Genomic DNA, 15,389 nt, shown 5'->3' with positions numbered 1-15,389 from the left:
TTTTAATCAATATACATATTGTAAAATGTGCACTATTTTATAGGATTTGGAGCATGATTCTTACATTTTAATTATTTATGGGAAATTATTGTTACATAATTTTGCCTTTATAATATATTGTTAATATAATTTCCAAGATGCAAAATACTTGATAGAAAACCCAGATACCAATTATCATTGCTGAAAGAGAATAAGAGCTGTTTCATCATTATCTATTTTAGGATGTGATGTCGTAGGCCAAATAGAATAAGAGCACAATCTATATATATGAGGATTTGTCTTTTATTTAAAAATAAGTCGTCTTAAGGGGATCAGAACTTTTTTTTTATTTGAATATGTAAAACATTGAAGTACATCTTTGACAAACCCAGTCATGTTTTAAGTGTTAAAGAATTTGGATGGGTGTTTTGTCTCCCAGATTTGGGGAAGTATTGGAGAGCTCAAAAGCTCTTCTGGAAAGCGATGCATTCATTCACACCTTCCTACTTGTGGGGGGGACTTTTAAGAAAGTTAGGTGTGGAGCCCAGGCTGCAGGGTCCCTGACCTGCAGCCCATGACCCTGTGGCGGGGCCTCTCCTGATCTAAGCCCTACCCTGGTGTCTGGAGGCTCCTAAAGAGACAGCGAAAGCCCTGGAGATCCCACATCTGGTGGGTTCTGCAGGTGTGAAGAAAGTGGGGAGCCAAGGGCTTTAGAACACACCCTCTGCTCTGTGCAAAAGCCTCTTCCACCGTCTCTGCAGCCCAGGGAATATCAGCCCCTGCCGCGGAAAGGCTAAGTCATCTTACTGTGGATTTGACCAAGTACATTAATCATTTGGCAAGAGCTGTAACTGACAAACCTGCCAGGTCCCAGTGGAGACAGCCCATGTGTGGCCTCAGCTGGGAACTGAGCGCCTCAAAAACATCCTCCTGACCACATCAGGGAAGGCCCTCTGCTCCAGGACTCCCCTCCACAGCGGCCATCATAGGTGGCCTGTGCACACTCACCATTGTGCCTCCCCCTCCCCGTGTGCTCCCAGCAGGTGTCCCCAGCTCCCCACAAGCCCCTCCTGCCCTCCCAGGACATTTCCTCCCCAGGTTGCCCTGATCTGGTTGACGTGGGTTTTCTCTCTCTGCCCCTCACAGCCTCTGAGCCCTCTGCCCACAGAGATCTTGAGTAGAGGCCAGCTGCCTGCCTCCTCCTGTGGCAGAAGACAGGCCACGTGTGTCTTGTCCTGCCCTGAGTCTTAGCCATCCTGCAAACCACTGCGGACCTGGCTGTGCGTTATCCATCCACAACCTTAATAACCATCTGAGGACTGTGGGCATGGATAGCACTGGTGATAAACAGTCGACTTCCAGACGATGTCCACTCATGATGTCAGCTTCTCTTCTATTGTCCCTACTTCCCTTTTGGGCATTTAGAGCCTCTGCATCCAAGGAAAGCTGTGGCTCCAAGCCACTCAGCAAAACTTAACATTGAACTTGTGAATGCCGTACTGGCACCTGCTTGCTACTGGAGTCACAGGGGAGCTGATGGGGGAGCTAATGAGATGAACTGGACTTTGATTCCATGACAGAAAACCACCTCCGTCATTTCACTTCAGCTAAACCCAAAATTGGCTGTTCTCTGCCCTGTCTCGTAAAAATCACCATCTCAAAAGCTGTCACTAAAGTCTCCTATGACGCATACTGCACATATTCCCACTCTGCAGATAAGTAAACTGGGGCTCACTTAGGAGAACGGCCTCATTAGAGGTCACACAGCTACTAAGTGGCACAGCTAAGACCAGAGTCAACTTGGCCTGGTTCCCAAGCCCAGGCTTTTCCCCTGTACCTGACCCTCCCTCTGGGGCCCCTGGCCTCCCCTCCCCTCACTGATCATTTGCTTCTCTCTCCCCAGTGACACTCTGAACATTGTGGCATCAGATCACCGTCCATTCACCACGAAGCAGAAAGCTATGGGCAAGGAGGACTTTACCAAGATCCCTCATGGAGTGAGCGGTGTGCAGGACCGCATGAGTGTCATCTGGGAGAGAGGAGTGGTATGTGTCTCGGAGCCCGGCCACCGTCCCAGGGCAAGGTTCCACTCCGAGAATCCTGCCAAAGACCATTCTCAGGAGGGCTGGTTCAGTCACAGCTCCTGATTTCACATGAAAACAAAAAGCTCAGGGTGTAACTCATATGCTTGGCTTGTGCAAGGCCCTGGGTTCAATCCCCTAGCTCCAAAACAAAACAAAACAGAAAACCCACAACACAAAAGAGGTCTTTTCTCCCCTGATTAGAAAGTGATAAGAGCTATTATAAAAATTAGGAAAACACAGGAAAGTATAGAAAAATAATTCCTGTCATTCCATGCCTAGAAATTAAACTATTAACATTTTTTGGATTTCCTTCTAGTTCAATGCATGTACCACACATTATTTTAAGAATTGGAGGGGCTGGGGTCGTGGCTCAGTGGTAGAGCTACTGACTCGCACATGTGAAGCACTGGGTTCCATCCTCAGCACCACATAAAAATAAATAAATAAAATAAAGGTATTGTGTCCATCTGTAACTTAAAAAAAAAAAAAAGTTTTTAAAAAAATGAACAGAAGAATGCTATAGAGAACCACTTGGTTCATGAGTATATGTTAGCATTTCTAATGATCCCTTAGGACAGATTCCTAGAAGTGACTCTCTGAGCCAAGGGATATAACATTTGTAAAGTTCTTGGTATATTTTATCTAATTGCATTTCAAAAAAGATAGGGACTCCAACTTCATTTGAATACCACCTGTTCTGCCCATAAAGAATACGTTATTTTTGGTCTTGATCTATCACGGATTAGACTCAATACAAAATATGAGCTGAAAGAGATTTGAAGTCCTTAAGGCTAAGCCACCAGCTTAGAGAAGGTCCATGAGCTGGCTCAGAAAATACCCCTGGAAGGGAGTCCTTGCAGCCCTCAGGGAGGGAAGATGGGGTAGTAAGAGACTTCTCCAGAGCACAGAAATACACCTCATTATATACTCCCTTATCTAGTGTCACTTTCCACCATTTCAGCTATGCTCCATCAACCTCAGTCCAAAATGGAAAGTTCCAGAAATAAACAATTCATAAGTTCAAAATAATTTTATTACAGCATATTATTATAATTACTGTTTTATTATTGGTTATTATTATTAATCTCTTACTTTTCCTAACTTGTAAATTGAATTTTTTCCACAGCTTTTTGTGTAGAGAAAGCACAGGCTCCATAGGGCTTAGTACTCTAGTTTCCAGCCTGTCCTGGGGATCTTGGAGCATTGTCACCACAGATAAGGGAGAATTACCGTAACCCTTTTGCAGATAAAGGGAGGCCCTGACTTGTTCCTAGTGAGCGCAGGAATAGAGCTGGTTACAAACAGAAAGTGGATTTGCATTGGGTAGGCATTGCAAGAGCTCCTCACCAAGTTGCTGGGCGAAGGAGAAAGGAACATGGAACCCACAGGACCAAGCCTGGCTGTTGGCTGATTTTGGACAGTGCTCACTCTTCAGGACCATAACTCTCACACCTGATCTAGAAGGCCACAGGCCAGGGTCAAAGGTGACCAGGGTGAGAGGGGCACACCTGGAGCCTGGTTGACGTGACTCTTCTACAATGTTCCAGGTTGGAGGAAAGATGGACGAGAACCGTTTTGTGGCCGTTACCAGTTCCAACGCGGCGAAGATTCTCAACCTGTATCCCCGCAAGGGCCGCATCATCCCAGGAGCCGATGCTGACGTGGTGGTGTGGGACCCAGAAGCCACAAAGTAAGATTCACTGCTGGTCTCCAGGGCTAAAGGGACTTGGGGTTTCAAAGAACCTGATTAGAGAACTCCCAAAGCAGACAGTCTCCACGCCACTTCTGGCCCAGAGAAGTGTGGCCCTGGCTTACTGACGGCCGTCTTCTCCCTGTTTCCTCTGGGCACCCTCATGTTTGGTGTCTCTGTCTCCTCTTCTGTAAGGACACCAGTCAGACTGGATTGAGACCCACCTGTGACCTCATTTTGCCTTAGTTACCTTTTTAAATGCCCTGTCTCCAAAAATGGTCACGTCCAGGGGTCTGGGGGGTTTAGCCTTCAGAATGTAACTTTTGAGGGGTCAGAATGCAGGCCATCCCTGCCATGGGGTGTCGTCCCCTTCCATGGAGTTACCTCTTCTCAGAGCTTCTCCTGCCCTTCCCTCCCACCAGGACCATCTCCGCCAGCACCCAGGTACAAGGAGGGGACTTCAACCTGTATGAGAACATGCGCTGCCATGGCGTGCCGCTGGTCACCATCAGCCGGGGCCGTGTTGTGTACGAGAACGGCGTCTTCATGTGTGCCGAGGGCACCGGCAAGTTCTGTCCCCTGCGGTCCTTCCCAGACACTGTCTACAAGAAATTGGTCCAGAGAGAGAAGGTAAGGTGGGGAGGGCAGGCAATAGGTGGGAAGGGGTCAAAGCCTCCACTGGGGGACATCTCATGTCACTGTGTGAAATCTCAAGTCATCTCATGTGTCTGTTTTCCCACCACGGCCTATTGCCACCTGTGGAGCGTTGAGAAGGCAGGACCAGGACAATGCTAAAGTTGGAAAATTCTGGTTTCCGTTTCCCGTCTTTGATTACCAGGTAGAATTTTTGTAAGAGCAGGCAAGCAGGGAGTCCTGAGTTCCCGGACACACAGGGGAAACGTGTGTCTGTGACTGCTGAGTTCCTCTTGATATCCAGGCTGGCCCTTGAGTGACAGCCTTTGCTGGGTTCCTCCCACGCCTGCTATTAGTGAAGGCAGGTGGAGCTGGTAGTCAGAAGGCCAGGCATCCAGAGCATAAGAGGAAGCAGGTCTGTTAACTGAAGACCAAGGCTGCTGGCAGGATCTCCATATACGAAGGCCCAAGCTCCTTGAGCCACCGAGGCCGACAGCATAGAAACCCAAAGCCAAGATCACTGTGGGGGAGCAAACTTGGGCTGCCAGAAACAGGCATGACTTTAGTTACCATACCATTGAATCCAAGCACAAACTCAGGGTCTCTCAGGCAGGCAGGCAAATGGTCCCATCTTAAGGTGCTCCCCAGACTTAGACAGTGAGCAGGAGGGTGCCTCAGCCCTGCCTCTGGAGCAGGTGCCCAAAAGAGCTGGAAGAGCAGTGCATCTGCACTCAAGATTGTCTAACAGACGGAGGCTCTAATCAAAACACAAGGATAACAAGTGTGGGTAAGAATGGGGAAAAACTGGAGCCCTCATTCATTCATTGTTGGGAGAAATGTACAGTGGTGCAGCTGCTATGGAAAAGTTTTACCATTTCCCCAAAATTTAAATATATAGTTAGCATATGACCCAGCAGTTCTACTCTCAGGTATATACCTGAGAGAAACAAAAACATGTACCCAATTGTACATAATAACACTATTGATAAAAGTCAAAAAGTAGATGTATAAACTTGTGGTATATCCATTCAGTGGAATACTATCCAGCCATAAAAAGGAATAAAGTACTGATAAACAGTACATTACAATATGAATGAATCTTGAAACTGTTGTGCTAAGTTGAAGAAGCCCAAAACAAAAGATAACATATTATATGATTCCATTTATATGAAATGTCCAGAAGAAAATCTATAGACAGAAAGTAGATTCGTAGTTGCTTAGGGCTGGGGGAAGGGGAGAAAGAGAAGTGACTCTAAGGGGATAAGGTTTCTTTGGGGGTAATGAAAATGTTTTGGAATTAGTGGCAAAGCCTTATGAAATACTAAATCCCACTAGATTTATACTTTAAAATTGTGAGATATTCTGATTATGTCTAAATTTGAAGAAAGAAAAAAAAAAGACTATCTGACAAGTGTCCATGGCAATTCCTGAAAAAATATTAATCAGGAAATAGGATGAAAAGAGCAGAGGATGTGTCTCAAGCTTCTAGGAGCCAGCCTCAAGAGGCACAAGGAGTCCCCCTGCCTGTGGGCCAGCGGGTCAGGAGCAGCCCCCAGCCTCAGGAAGAGGCTCCCCAAAGCTTGTGGTCCAAAGGCCAGTGACCATTCCAAGTAAGCTGAGGAACAGGCCTAGACCCCATGTTTGCAGCTCAGAGGGCACCTGAGTCCCCGTGTTCTCAGAAATATTCTACAAACAGAGGTCCGTCATTCCTGAGGATGTTCTTGCAGTCTCATGAATGCAGCACCTTGGCTGAGACCCAGCCAGTCTTGAGGACCAGGCCCTGCCAAGAGTGCTGGGTGGCTAAGTCCCACTTAGACCACTGTGTCCTTAACTCTCTCAGTTTAAGGAACCTGAATTTCCACCACAGGTGGGGTGTCTGCAATTTGTTTTGCCTGCCCAGCAACCTGGAAGTCCACATCTCCGCTTTTGAGCAACACTTCCTCCCTCAACCTTGACCTTGGGTCTGCAGTGAAGCTGTAGTCTCTAATGTCCAGCTGGTCAGCTACAGGGAAGGTGGGGCCCGTGGCCCAAGATGACCCAGCCAGAGCACTGCTCGGGAAACTGGACCATGGACCCAAGAACAGAAAACCCTGCTGGTGGTGAAGCTGAGACCGAGCTCTCTTCCCCCGTGGAGAACTGAGGACAGAACAGTCACCTGCTGCCCTGCAAGACATAAAGTCTTTGAAGCAGATGAACTTATTTTTACAAAACACAATGGAGAAAATTGGGCAAAGTGACAGGATTACAGATAGACGGAGAGGGTTTTTTTTATTAGCAAAAGAACAGGTTTGAGGGAAGGCAGTGAAGTCCTGAAAATCAATAAGTAGAATGTCACCAGCTTGTGTGGCATCCAGAGATCATGAACTGTATTTCAGTGTTGGCCAGCAAGCCCCAGAGCTAGCCTTGTGGACTGACTCCACTATTGAGCAGCTGTGTAGCCTTGGGAAAATTGCTTAACCTTTCTGGACTTTACCATATGGGGTAAACATAGGGCTTCCTCATAAAGTTATATGAGAATTAAATGTGCTAAGAAATGTCAAGTCCTTTTAGTGGCATCTGAGTGCTTGATAAGAATGATAGCTCTCTTTCCCACTTAGAAAAGAAAAGCATGTTGTCATGAAGAAATGACCTATGAGAAATCACCCAGGACTGTTATTTCTCTTAACAAGACTGTCGATAAGTGTTGAGCAGCAGTTCAGTCGAGGCTGCATCCCCCGGGTCAGGGGTGGCCGGGTGAGAAGGTCTCTGCTGCTCCTTCAGGCCATGTGCACACACTCCCACACACACCTTCCTCCCCAGAACAGCACTTCACCAAAAACCACCTTATGGTATCTCATAACAACTCTTGTGGTGTAGGTACAGTTGCCATCCTCATGTTGCAAAAAGAGGAAACAGAGATTAAGTAATTTACACACGGTCACACAGCTTACAACTGGCAGAGTTGGCATTGAAACCCAGGCAGCCTGGGGAGTATAGGATTAGCTAGCCGTGCAACTGGGGGTCTCCAGGTCAGCTCTGTAGCCTCTATTCGCACACCTATCAGACCACAGTAAAAGGCATGGCCCCTTGGGAGCCTGGCACTGAGCGGGTAGCATTGCCCCACATGAGCATCAGAAGCCTACCTGCTGGACTATCCCATGAGGATTCCGCCAGTTTTGAGGGGAGCCAGGAGTCAGTCTCCTCTGTGCACACACCCTGGGCACGTGCACAGACACACACTGTTTAGGAGGAGCAAGAGAAGAGGCTGGGGGCAGCCTCTGGGCTCGAGGCCCAGGAAGCCTCACTGCCTCCTGACTCGGTCCCTCGCCTTTCCCTTGACTCTGACGCTGCTGCGCTTTCCCTTCACCAGACCTTAAAGGTGAGGGGAGTGGACCGCACTCCCTACCTGGGGGACGTCGCTGTCGTCGTGCATCCTGGGAAGAAAGAGATGGGCACACCACTGGCCGACACGCCCACGCGGCCAGTCACCCGGCATGGGGGCATGCGGGACCTTCACGAATCCAGCTTCAGCCTCTCTGGTAAGGGCAGGGCATGGTGGGCCGGCAGAAAGGCCTGCTGGTGCTCAGCATCTCCTCCCTGGGGACGAGCCGGCCAGAGCACCGAGGGCTCACCCTGGAGTTTCTCGCTGGAGAAGTCCAGAGGGTCCCACACGGGGGCCCCAGAGATGCCGGCCCCGTGGTTGGCGGCAGCCTCTGGGGCCTGTCGCCCTGTTCTTCTCTTCTCTCTCTGACCTTCCCACACCATCCTCACTTCTGCCCTGTTTCCACCTTCTTCTTTTAAAACCAGGAATTTATTATATGCATTTAAGTAATTGTGTCACACACACACACGCACACGCACGCACTCTCACACATGCACTCACACTTCATTTACTCTAAGTATTTCTGTCTCCTGACCTCTGACCCCCAGTTCCTCTTCTGATCTCTGTGTTCCCTGGGACATGTCCTGGCCCCAATCTGTCTGCAGAATCTCCGGGCTCATTGGCTGTGTCCTGTCCCCATTCTTAATGCCACCATCTCCCACCAACACAGCATCGGAGCCCTGGGCTCCTCTAGGCCATGCTGTCTGTGCACGGGGACTTTACTGTGTGGTACTGGGTGGGCTCACTGCCTTCTGTGTGGTAACCCTTGGTGGAGGACAAGCAGAGGCTAGGAGATGCCTTGGTCCTTCCATCAGCTTTGGTGGAAACTGTCACCACCACTTGAAAGGGGCAGGGCACCTGGGTCCCCCCAACCGCAACCGAAAAGCCTTCAGGACCAGCCCAGAGAGAATCCACTTGGCCAGGGCTGTGCTTGGGGTGGGGACAGCAAGAGGAGTAAGACCCACATCATCCCACCCCGAGCACAGACATCACTGGGGGACCAGCCGAGTGCAGTCCACTCTGCTAGGAAAGGCAGAGGCTGAGCGGAGGGCTGGCGAGGGAACCTCCTTGCAGGCCGAGCTTTGTGCTGACAGCAGCCTGCAGCAGAGCCATGTGCTTCCCATCAGAGGGAGTGGTGGCCTGTGGGACGGGATGCACCCACACACGCTGAGGGCCACTGCCACTTCCCCCTGTGAAGGAACAGGAATGCTGGAAGTCAGAGGCACCTGGCCTGGAGGACTTGTCCCTGCATGCTCAGGCCTTATTGGTCCAGAAGGGGTGGATCACCTGGGTGGCCTGGGTACAGCCTGCCTTCAGCCCCAGGAGAGGGAACACAACCTCACTGGGACACCAGGCCCTCCCTCTCGGCTTCTTGCTTCTTAGGGATTGGACCCAGGGGTGCTCTATCACTGAACTACACCCTTATCCCTGTTTCCTGTTTTTCATTTTAAGAGAGGGTCTCACTGAGGTCAGCCCCCCCCTTTCTAAGCCAGTCCTGGGATTTCAGATGGTGGACCTTTGGCGGGTGGTTCTTTCATTTTCCAAAACAATGGAGTGTCTCCCCTTCTCTCTCTCCCCTACTCACTGAGACGCTCGTGTAGAGGTCCGCAGGCTGAGAGGCTGATCGGGGTCTGCGGGCCTGGCAGACTAGCCTGCAGGGACTGGGGCAGCTGATAAAGTAGACTCTGAGTCAGGAGAACCTGGGTTCAAATCCAGGCTCCACCCCTCACACAGTGTGCAACAGGGACAAGTTACTCACTGTCCCTGAGCCTGTTTCCTGTCTGTAAAATGCAATGGTGTTGATGACATAATACCCACAAAGGGCTTCATTCGGCCAGGTGCCTGGTGCCCCCCGCGTCTCCTGGAGGTGGCTGTGGCCTGTTACCCAGGCAGAAGCTGCCTGGCTCACCCTCTGCTTCCTTCCTGGCAGGTTCTCAGATTGATGACCACGTTCCAAAGCGAGCCTCGGCTCGGATCCTCGCACCCCCTGGAGGCAGGTCGAGCGGCATTTGGTAAAGGCGCTGACCAGCCCCCCAAGTGAGGAGCACCACTGCCACCCACCCGCACGCCGTCCGGCCACGCTGCAGGGGGCGGGAGAGGCTGGGCTGGCAGCACCACCTGCGGGGGCCCCAGAGCCGGGAGCCTCCCCACGGCAGAACGGGATTCGCTGGGCTGCAAGCCACCCTAACAGGCACTTTGAGCTGTTCCTCCTGCTGTGCTCCCTTCCTGCGGCAGCGGGCTTCTCTGGGCCCCAGAAGCCCACACTATGCACGGAGGGAGCGATGCATAGCCCTGGCCCAGCCCCTCCTCCCACCACTGCCGCCTCTGCTGGCTCTGTGAAGGCCCAGACTTTAGTGCCCTGCCCCTGGTCACCCCACCAGTGTCCAGAGCACTTTAGCCAATGTGTTTTATAAGTAAAGGCCTCCCTCTCCCACCCCCCTAGGCCCCTTGGTGACATTTCCCAAGTCAGACAGGTGTCAGCTTCCCAGCCATGCCTAGGACATCTTATCTCTCCTAGCGCACCTCTGGTCCTGTGTGGGTGCAGTCAGGACACTGGGTGTGGGTGTGGTTGGGACACCCTGTGCCCTTTGCCAGCCTCTTTCAGCTCCACATCCATACCCTCTATGAGTCCCAGGCCCCAAATGATTGCTGGGCCGGGTGTGAGGCTGGTACCAGGCGCGTGTAAATGGTTTTGTTTTGCACGTTTGGTTTGCGCAGTGGTTTGGTTTGACTTGTTTGTGCATCCTGTGGAAAATAACGGTGCTTCGTATCACTAGCATAGCATAGAAACAGGAATAGATGTGGTCCTTAGGAGACGCTGCACTCGCCACCAACCAGACAGCACAGGGCAGAGCTGGTGGGGCCAGGCTTCCTGGGCCAGGACCCCTCCCCTCCTTCATCTGGATTTTCTTCATTCTGAGAGGAGACCTGGCTGCTGGCCCTGGATACCTTCAGCCAGCAGGTCAGCCCCTCCCATCTCTGGCCCTGGTCAGTCACTCCCTGCACTAAATGCGCGCGCACGCACACACACACACACACACACACACACACACACACACACACACACAGAGCTCCCTATAACTTCCTCTTGCTGGACAGAGGCCTGCCACTCCTCCTGTGTGATTGGCAAGAGGCCTCATGCCTGCTGAGAGAGGGGGAGTGGGAGAGGGACCTGCCAAATGCCCAGGGCAGCCAGGGAGGGAAACTCCAGCCACAGGGACAATGATGTACCCACATCACTGCACAGGTGCTGTGGAATCCCGTGGTCAGCACCACCTCTTAACTGGCTGGTGGCCTCATCTCCTCCCTTCAGTTGGGCCCTCCCTGCCCCTACAGAGGTTCCCGGGGGAGCCTGGAGGCAGGCGATATTCATCCCTTCCTAGTGATGTGGGAAGTGGCCCAGCCACCTGCCCTTGATAAGCCTTGTTTCCCCCTCGGGGAAGTGATTTCATGTCGCACCTTTGGTTTGATCCCCCCAAGCTTTCAGGAGGCCCCTGGACTCTTGGTTAATGGTCATACCCTGCGCATTTCTAGAGTGCTTCTGCGTATCAAAGCACTCCCACGTACAAGTTCTCACTTGCTCCTCATGACAATAGAGCACACCTATTATTCCTCCCACTTTACAGATGAAGGAACTGAGGCCCAAAAAGTTTAGACCGTCTGGTTCCAGAAGTGCCCATGACTGCCCTTATGACCATAGCTATCTAGCCTAGCTATGGAGAGGAGGTGCAGGTGAGGTCTGCAGTCCATCCCACCAAGAACTAACTAGAAGACTTACTCCCCAGTAGTCATTCTGCTTTGTTTTGCACAAGTAAATAGATTTTTCTCATCTTTGTTGTAAACAAATTAATGCATATTCTTGGTTTGAGTCAGGACTAGCGAGGTGTTGAGGGCCTCCTATGTCATTTGAGCTGCATTTACTTCCTCCCTTCACTCCCCTTGTTCTCATTTAGGGGCTGAAAGAGTAGATGGTGACCCAGGGAACAGAGGCAGCTATGGGGACAGCAGGTAGGGACCCAGGCCTGGGAAAGCCACAATGGACAAGGGATACCATGACATGGACCCCTGGAACAATGCACCCCATCTTTACCCCTTTCGGCCCTAACCGGGTCATGGGCCTTGGGCAGATGCCAAAGAGCCAAGTGGTGGTGAGGCCAGCTGGGCAGAGCACCCTGCTTGGGCTAGCAAAGCTTTACCTTCTCTGAGTGCCTCCGCCCAAGAGATGCATGACCCAGGGTGCTGGGAGACCACATCTTGGAGGGGCCTGCTGTAGGCCTCCCACTTCATCCACTCCCACCCTGACATAGACCCAACCCCTGCCCAGGAGCTTCTAGATGGAAATCAGAAGGAGGTTCAAGGAGCCAAACGAATGGTCACCCCCACCATCCACCCCCTGCCCACGTGCAGACTCCAGCCAACTCCATCACCAGCCCCCACGGCTCCTGGCTGGGATGGAAAGGGTTTCTGGTTGCACCGACTGCAGCTCTCAAACTGGTCTTGTACTTACTGAATAAATACTGTTGTTCTTGCCTTAGCTGCTCTCTAGGTTTGTGGGGTTAAGTTACCAGAAAATTGTGCTACTGTGTGTGTGTGTGTGTGTGCGTGTGTGTAGTGCTAGGAGTGCACAGTAGGTCTCTGTCAAGCCAATGCCATGATGAGGGCATTTCCCTTACTGACCCAGAAACCACGGAACCACACGAAACCCACACCCCCTCCAGCTGCCGAGGTGGTGGGCACACCCTGGGGTCGGGATGGAGCCTCCAGCACCCAAGTGACTTCCTCACTCCTCTGTAAATGTCATGGTGCTAAGACAGTGTCAACCCCAAGATGACACACAGTCCTGTGCTTTGGCCACCGTTTGAGGCAAAAACAAAACAGCCCGACACATTGTGTTCTGGTGCAGGTTTGTATTAAACTGTAGCTACTTCTCACTCGGTCTCTGTTGTGTTTATTCAAGGAAGAGGGGACCTCTTCTGCAGTGGCTGGTGGCAGACTGAGTTGCTAAGAAAACTCAGCTTTGATCCATCACTTCTGTGGGGTGGCAACTCTCTGGGAGGCTTGATCAGAGTCTGGACATTAAAAATAAATTGGTTTGAGGATCAGACTCTCTCAAATCCCAGAATTTCTTATGGGAATAAAGCCATGGTTTTTGATGCCAGATTTACCAGGACAAGGTTGTTCAATTATCTGAAACAGGAATAATTAGGGGGAAGCATTAGATTCAAGAGGATATAAAAGTAGACTCCCTGCAACGTTCCCTTTGTCACTTGCTCTCTTGGCCACCATTTTGGAAGTCCATGCCATCTCTTCATTCGAATCAGAACCTTGATTGATGGCCTCACAAAAATCACAAGCAAAGGACTGTTATGGAAGGGCCGTCTGACTGCTCCTGGGCTTTCAAAAACCTCACTTTGAGCCGGGCATGGTGGTGCATGCCTGTAATCCCAGTGGCTCGGGGAGGCTGAGGCAGGACCCTAAGCAACTTAGCAAGACCCTATCTCAAAATGAAAAAGAAAAAGGACAAAAGGACTGGGGATGTGGCTCAGTGGTTAAGTGCCCTGGGTTCAATCCCTGGTTAAAAAAAAAAAAAAAAAAAAAAATACCCTCCTTGGGTTTGGCCTGCTATACTGCTATACCCTCAAGCTTCTTGCACTGTGTCCAGAATGCTCCACCTCCCATCTTCTCTCTAGATCTCAAGCCTGAAATTGGGAGGGATTATCCAATCCGCCTCTTTCACACTCATGAGAAAATGAAATAATTGTTTCAAGTACTCTTGAGGGAATTGTTGGTAGTGTGTGGGAAATCTGCACACCTCATTTGGGAGTTCACCAGGCTTTAACTGCCTAAAATTCATAGTCAGCACTTGGATGGGAAAATAGCATGGCCATACATCTGACAAGCCTTGTACATGGTATCAGGTAATCTGTGGAGAAGAAGAAAAGAAGGTGCTTAGGAAGACAGTGGATACTTCAGTATGTATGTGGTTGAAAAAGAAAAGACCACAGATTCCGACTTTAAGGTCAATTATTTGAGATAATTTGCACTGGGGGAAACCCAAGCCAGTCAGCAGTTAGGTGATCAAGAGCCTGGATTTCTTAACTCAGAATCACAAGGTTGACTTCACATGCAGTCCAGTTGGTACTAAGAATTGCCTTGTGTTTGGTGGTGGAGGAAGGAGGTGTGTCACCCTAGGTATGAAGAAGAAACCATGTGGTTAGATGATACATGAGGGAAGATGTTATAATCCTTGTTAATAAAAAGCTCTTTGACAGTGTTGCTGATAACATATTTTCCTTTTGAACTCAAGTCTGTGCTCAAATTTTGTTTTAAAAACATCTTTTTTCAGTTTTTAGCTTTACATAAATATACTCATCCAGTACCATCTTTCTGACTAGAATCATACAGACGCATGAAATATTTTCCTTAAGATGCAAATTTTTTATTATTATTTATTTTTGGCACTGGGGGTTAAACCCAGGGGTTCTTTACCACTGAGCTGCATGCCCATCCTTTTTTTCTTTTTCTTTTTCTTTTTTTTTTTTTTTTTTTTCTTTGGAGACACCGTCTTGCTAAATTGCTGAGGGTCTTGCAAAGTTGCTGAAACTGGCATTGAACTTGGAATCCTCCTTGCCTCAGCCTCCTGAGTCACTGGGATTACAGGCATGTGCCACAATACCCAACTGAAATTCTTGATTGTACACTGTCCTGTGATGTTTTGCCATTTAGTTAACCCCAAAGGGAGTTACTCCTTTTAATAAGTTCCCAGTTACATCAAGTTTCAAGCCATGAAAGAGGTCAATTTCAGTAACAGAGACCTCTCAGGATAATCTGATCCTTTCACTGCTGAGAGTGCAGAAGTTCCTGGAAAACAATTTTTTCTTGGCATATTTTGAGCCTTAGAGTAAAGGAGACCTTGGTAGCAGTGCCTTTAGGGCCTGTTTCTATCCAGCCATTGTCTGATAGAATTCCTGGAATCCTCAGGAGAGGAAATCGGGAGGCTCCACCAAGGGTGTCTTAGAACAAGGTGCCATACGTGGGAACCACAGAGTGGGGGTTCTCCTGCACATCCCGCATGGAAGAGGAAAAAAAGGTTGTCAGAGGACAGTGCCGGCTATTGATTAATCACTAAGAAACTTATCTAATTAAATAAATACGAAAGCCAATAATCTTCAAGTGGAAGGGGGTGTGGCAGATGGGGCCATGCCAAGGTCTGACAAAAACAACACTGAGAAGGCCACCTTCCTTTTATTTATCCTTGCAGGTAAAGGGGGACCAGGAGGGGCTTCTGTGAGAACAGGATGGGATGGAGTTGTGAGCCAACTCTGTATGGGGTCACCTACCCCAGGCTGTCTGAAACAGTCTCCCATGACTGCCAGTTCCTGGGAGTCAGACCTCTACCCCATGGCTCAGCCAAGCCTGATTCTGCTAAACGTGGAGGGCTCCCCACAACAGAGTTTTATTTGGACATTCCGTGTTGCAGCAGCCAGACTTCCGTGGATGAATTGTCCCCAGAGTGACCTCGTGGCTTTCCCTCTTCTAAGTTCTGACGGTTTGAGCTGGTGCTTTTAGGAGCACTTTATAGTTCCTACTTGGTGTCTGTAGTGTGGTTTTACACCTTCTCCCAGTGTGGGAACAATGAAAG

The 15,389-nt window shown here is 49.9% G+C and overlaps 1 protein-coding gene across 1 annotated transcript in view; it reads left to right on the top strand.

Annotated features, from left to right (window-relative positions):
* The window catches only part of DPYSL5 (dihydropyrimidinase like 5), an 86,413-nt gene extending 73,735 nt beyond the window's left edge, over positions 1-12,678 (top strand). Inside the window, exons 9-13 of the mRNA XM_079111236.1 lie at positions 1,883-2,024; positions 3,611-3,753; positions 4,176-4,383; positions 7,736-7,904; positions 9,678-12,678. Of these exons, the coding sequence (XP_078967362.1) occupies positions 1,883-2,024; positions 3,611-3,753; positions 4,176-4,383; positions 7,736-7,904; positions 9,678-9,763 (748 nt within the window). The 3' untranslated portion in view covers positions 9,764-12,678. The remainder of the gene's footprint in view (positions 1-1,882; positions 2,025-3,610; positions 3,754-4,175; positions 4,384-7,735; positions 7,905-9,677) is intronic.
* The last annotated feature ends 2,711 nt before the right edge of the window (positions 12,679-15,389 follow it).

The sequence above is a fragment of the Sciurus vulgaris genome, assembly GCF_902686455.1.
Source record: "Sciurus vulgaris genome assembly, chromosome: 14".
Taxonomy (NCBI): domain Eukaryota; kingdom Metazoa; phylum Chordata; class Mammalia; order Rodentia; family Sciuridae; genus Sciurus; species Sciurus vulgaris.
Note: the sequence above shows the minus strand (reverse complement) of the source record. Positions and strands in the feature narration are given on the sequence as shown.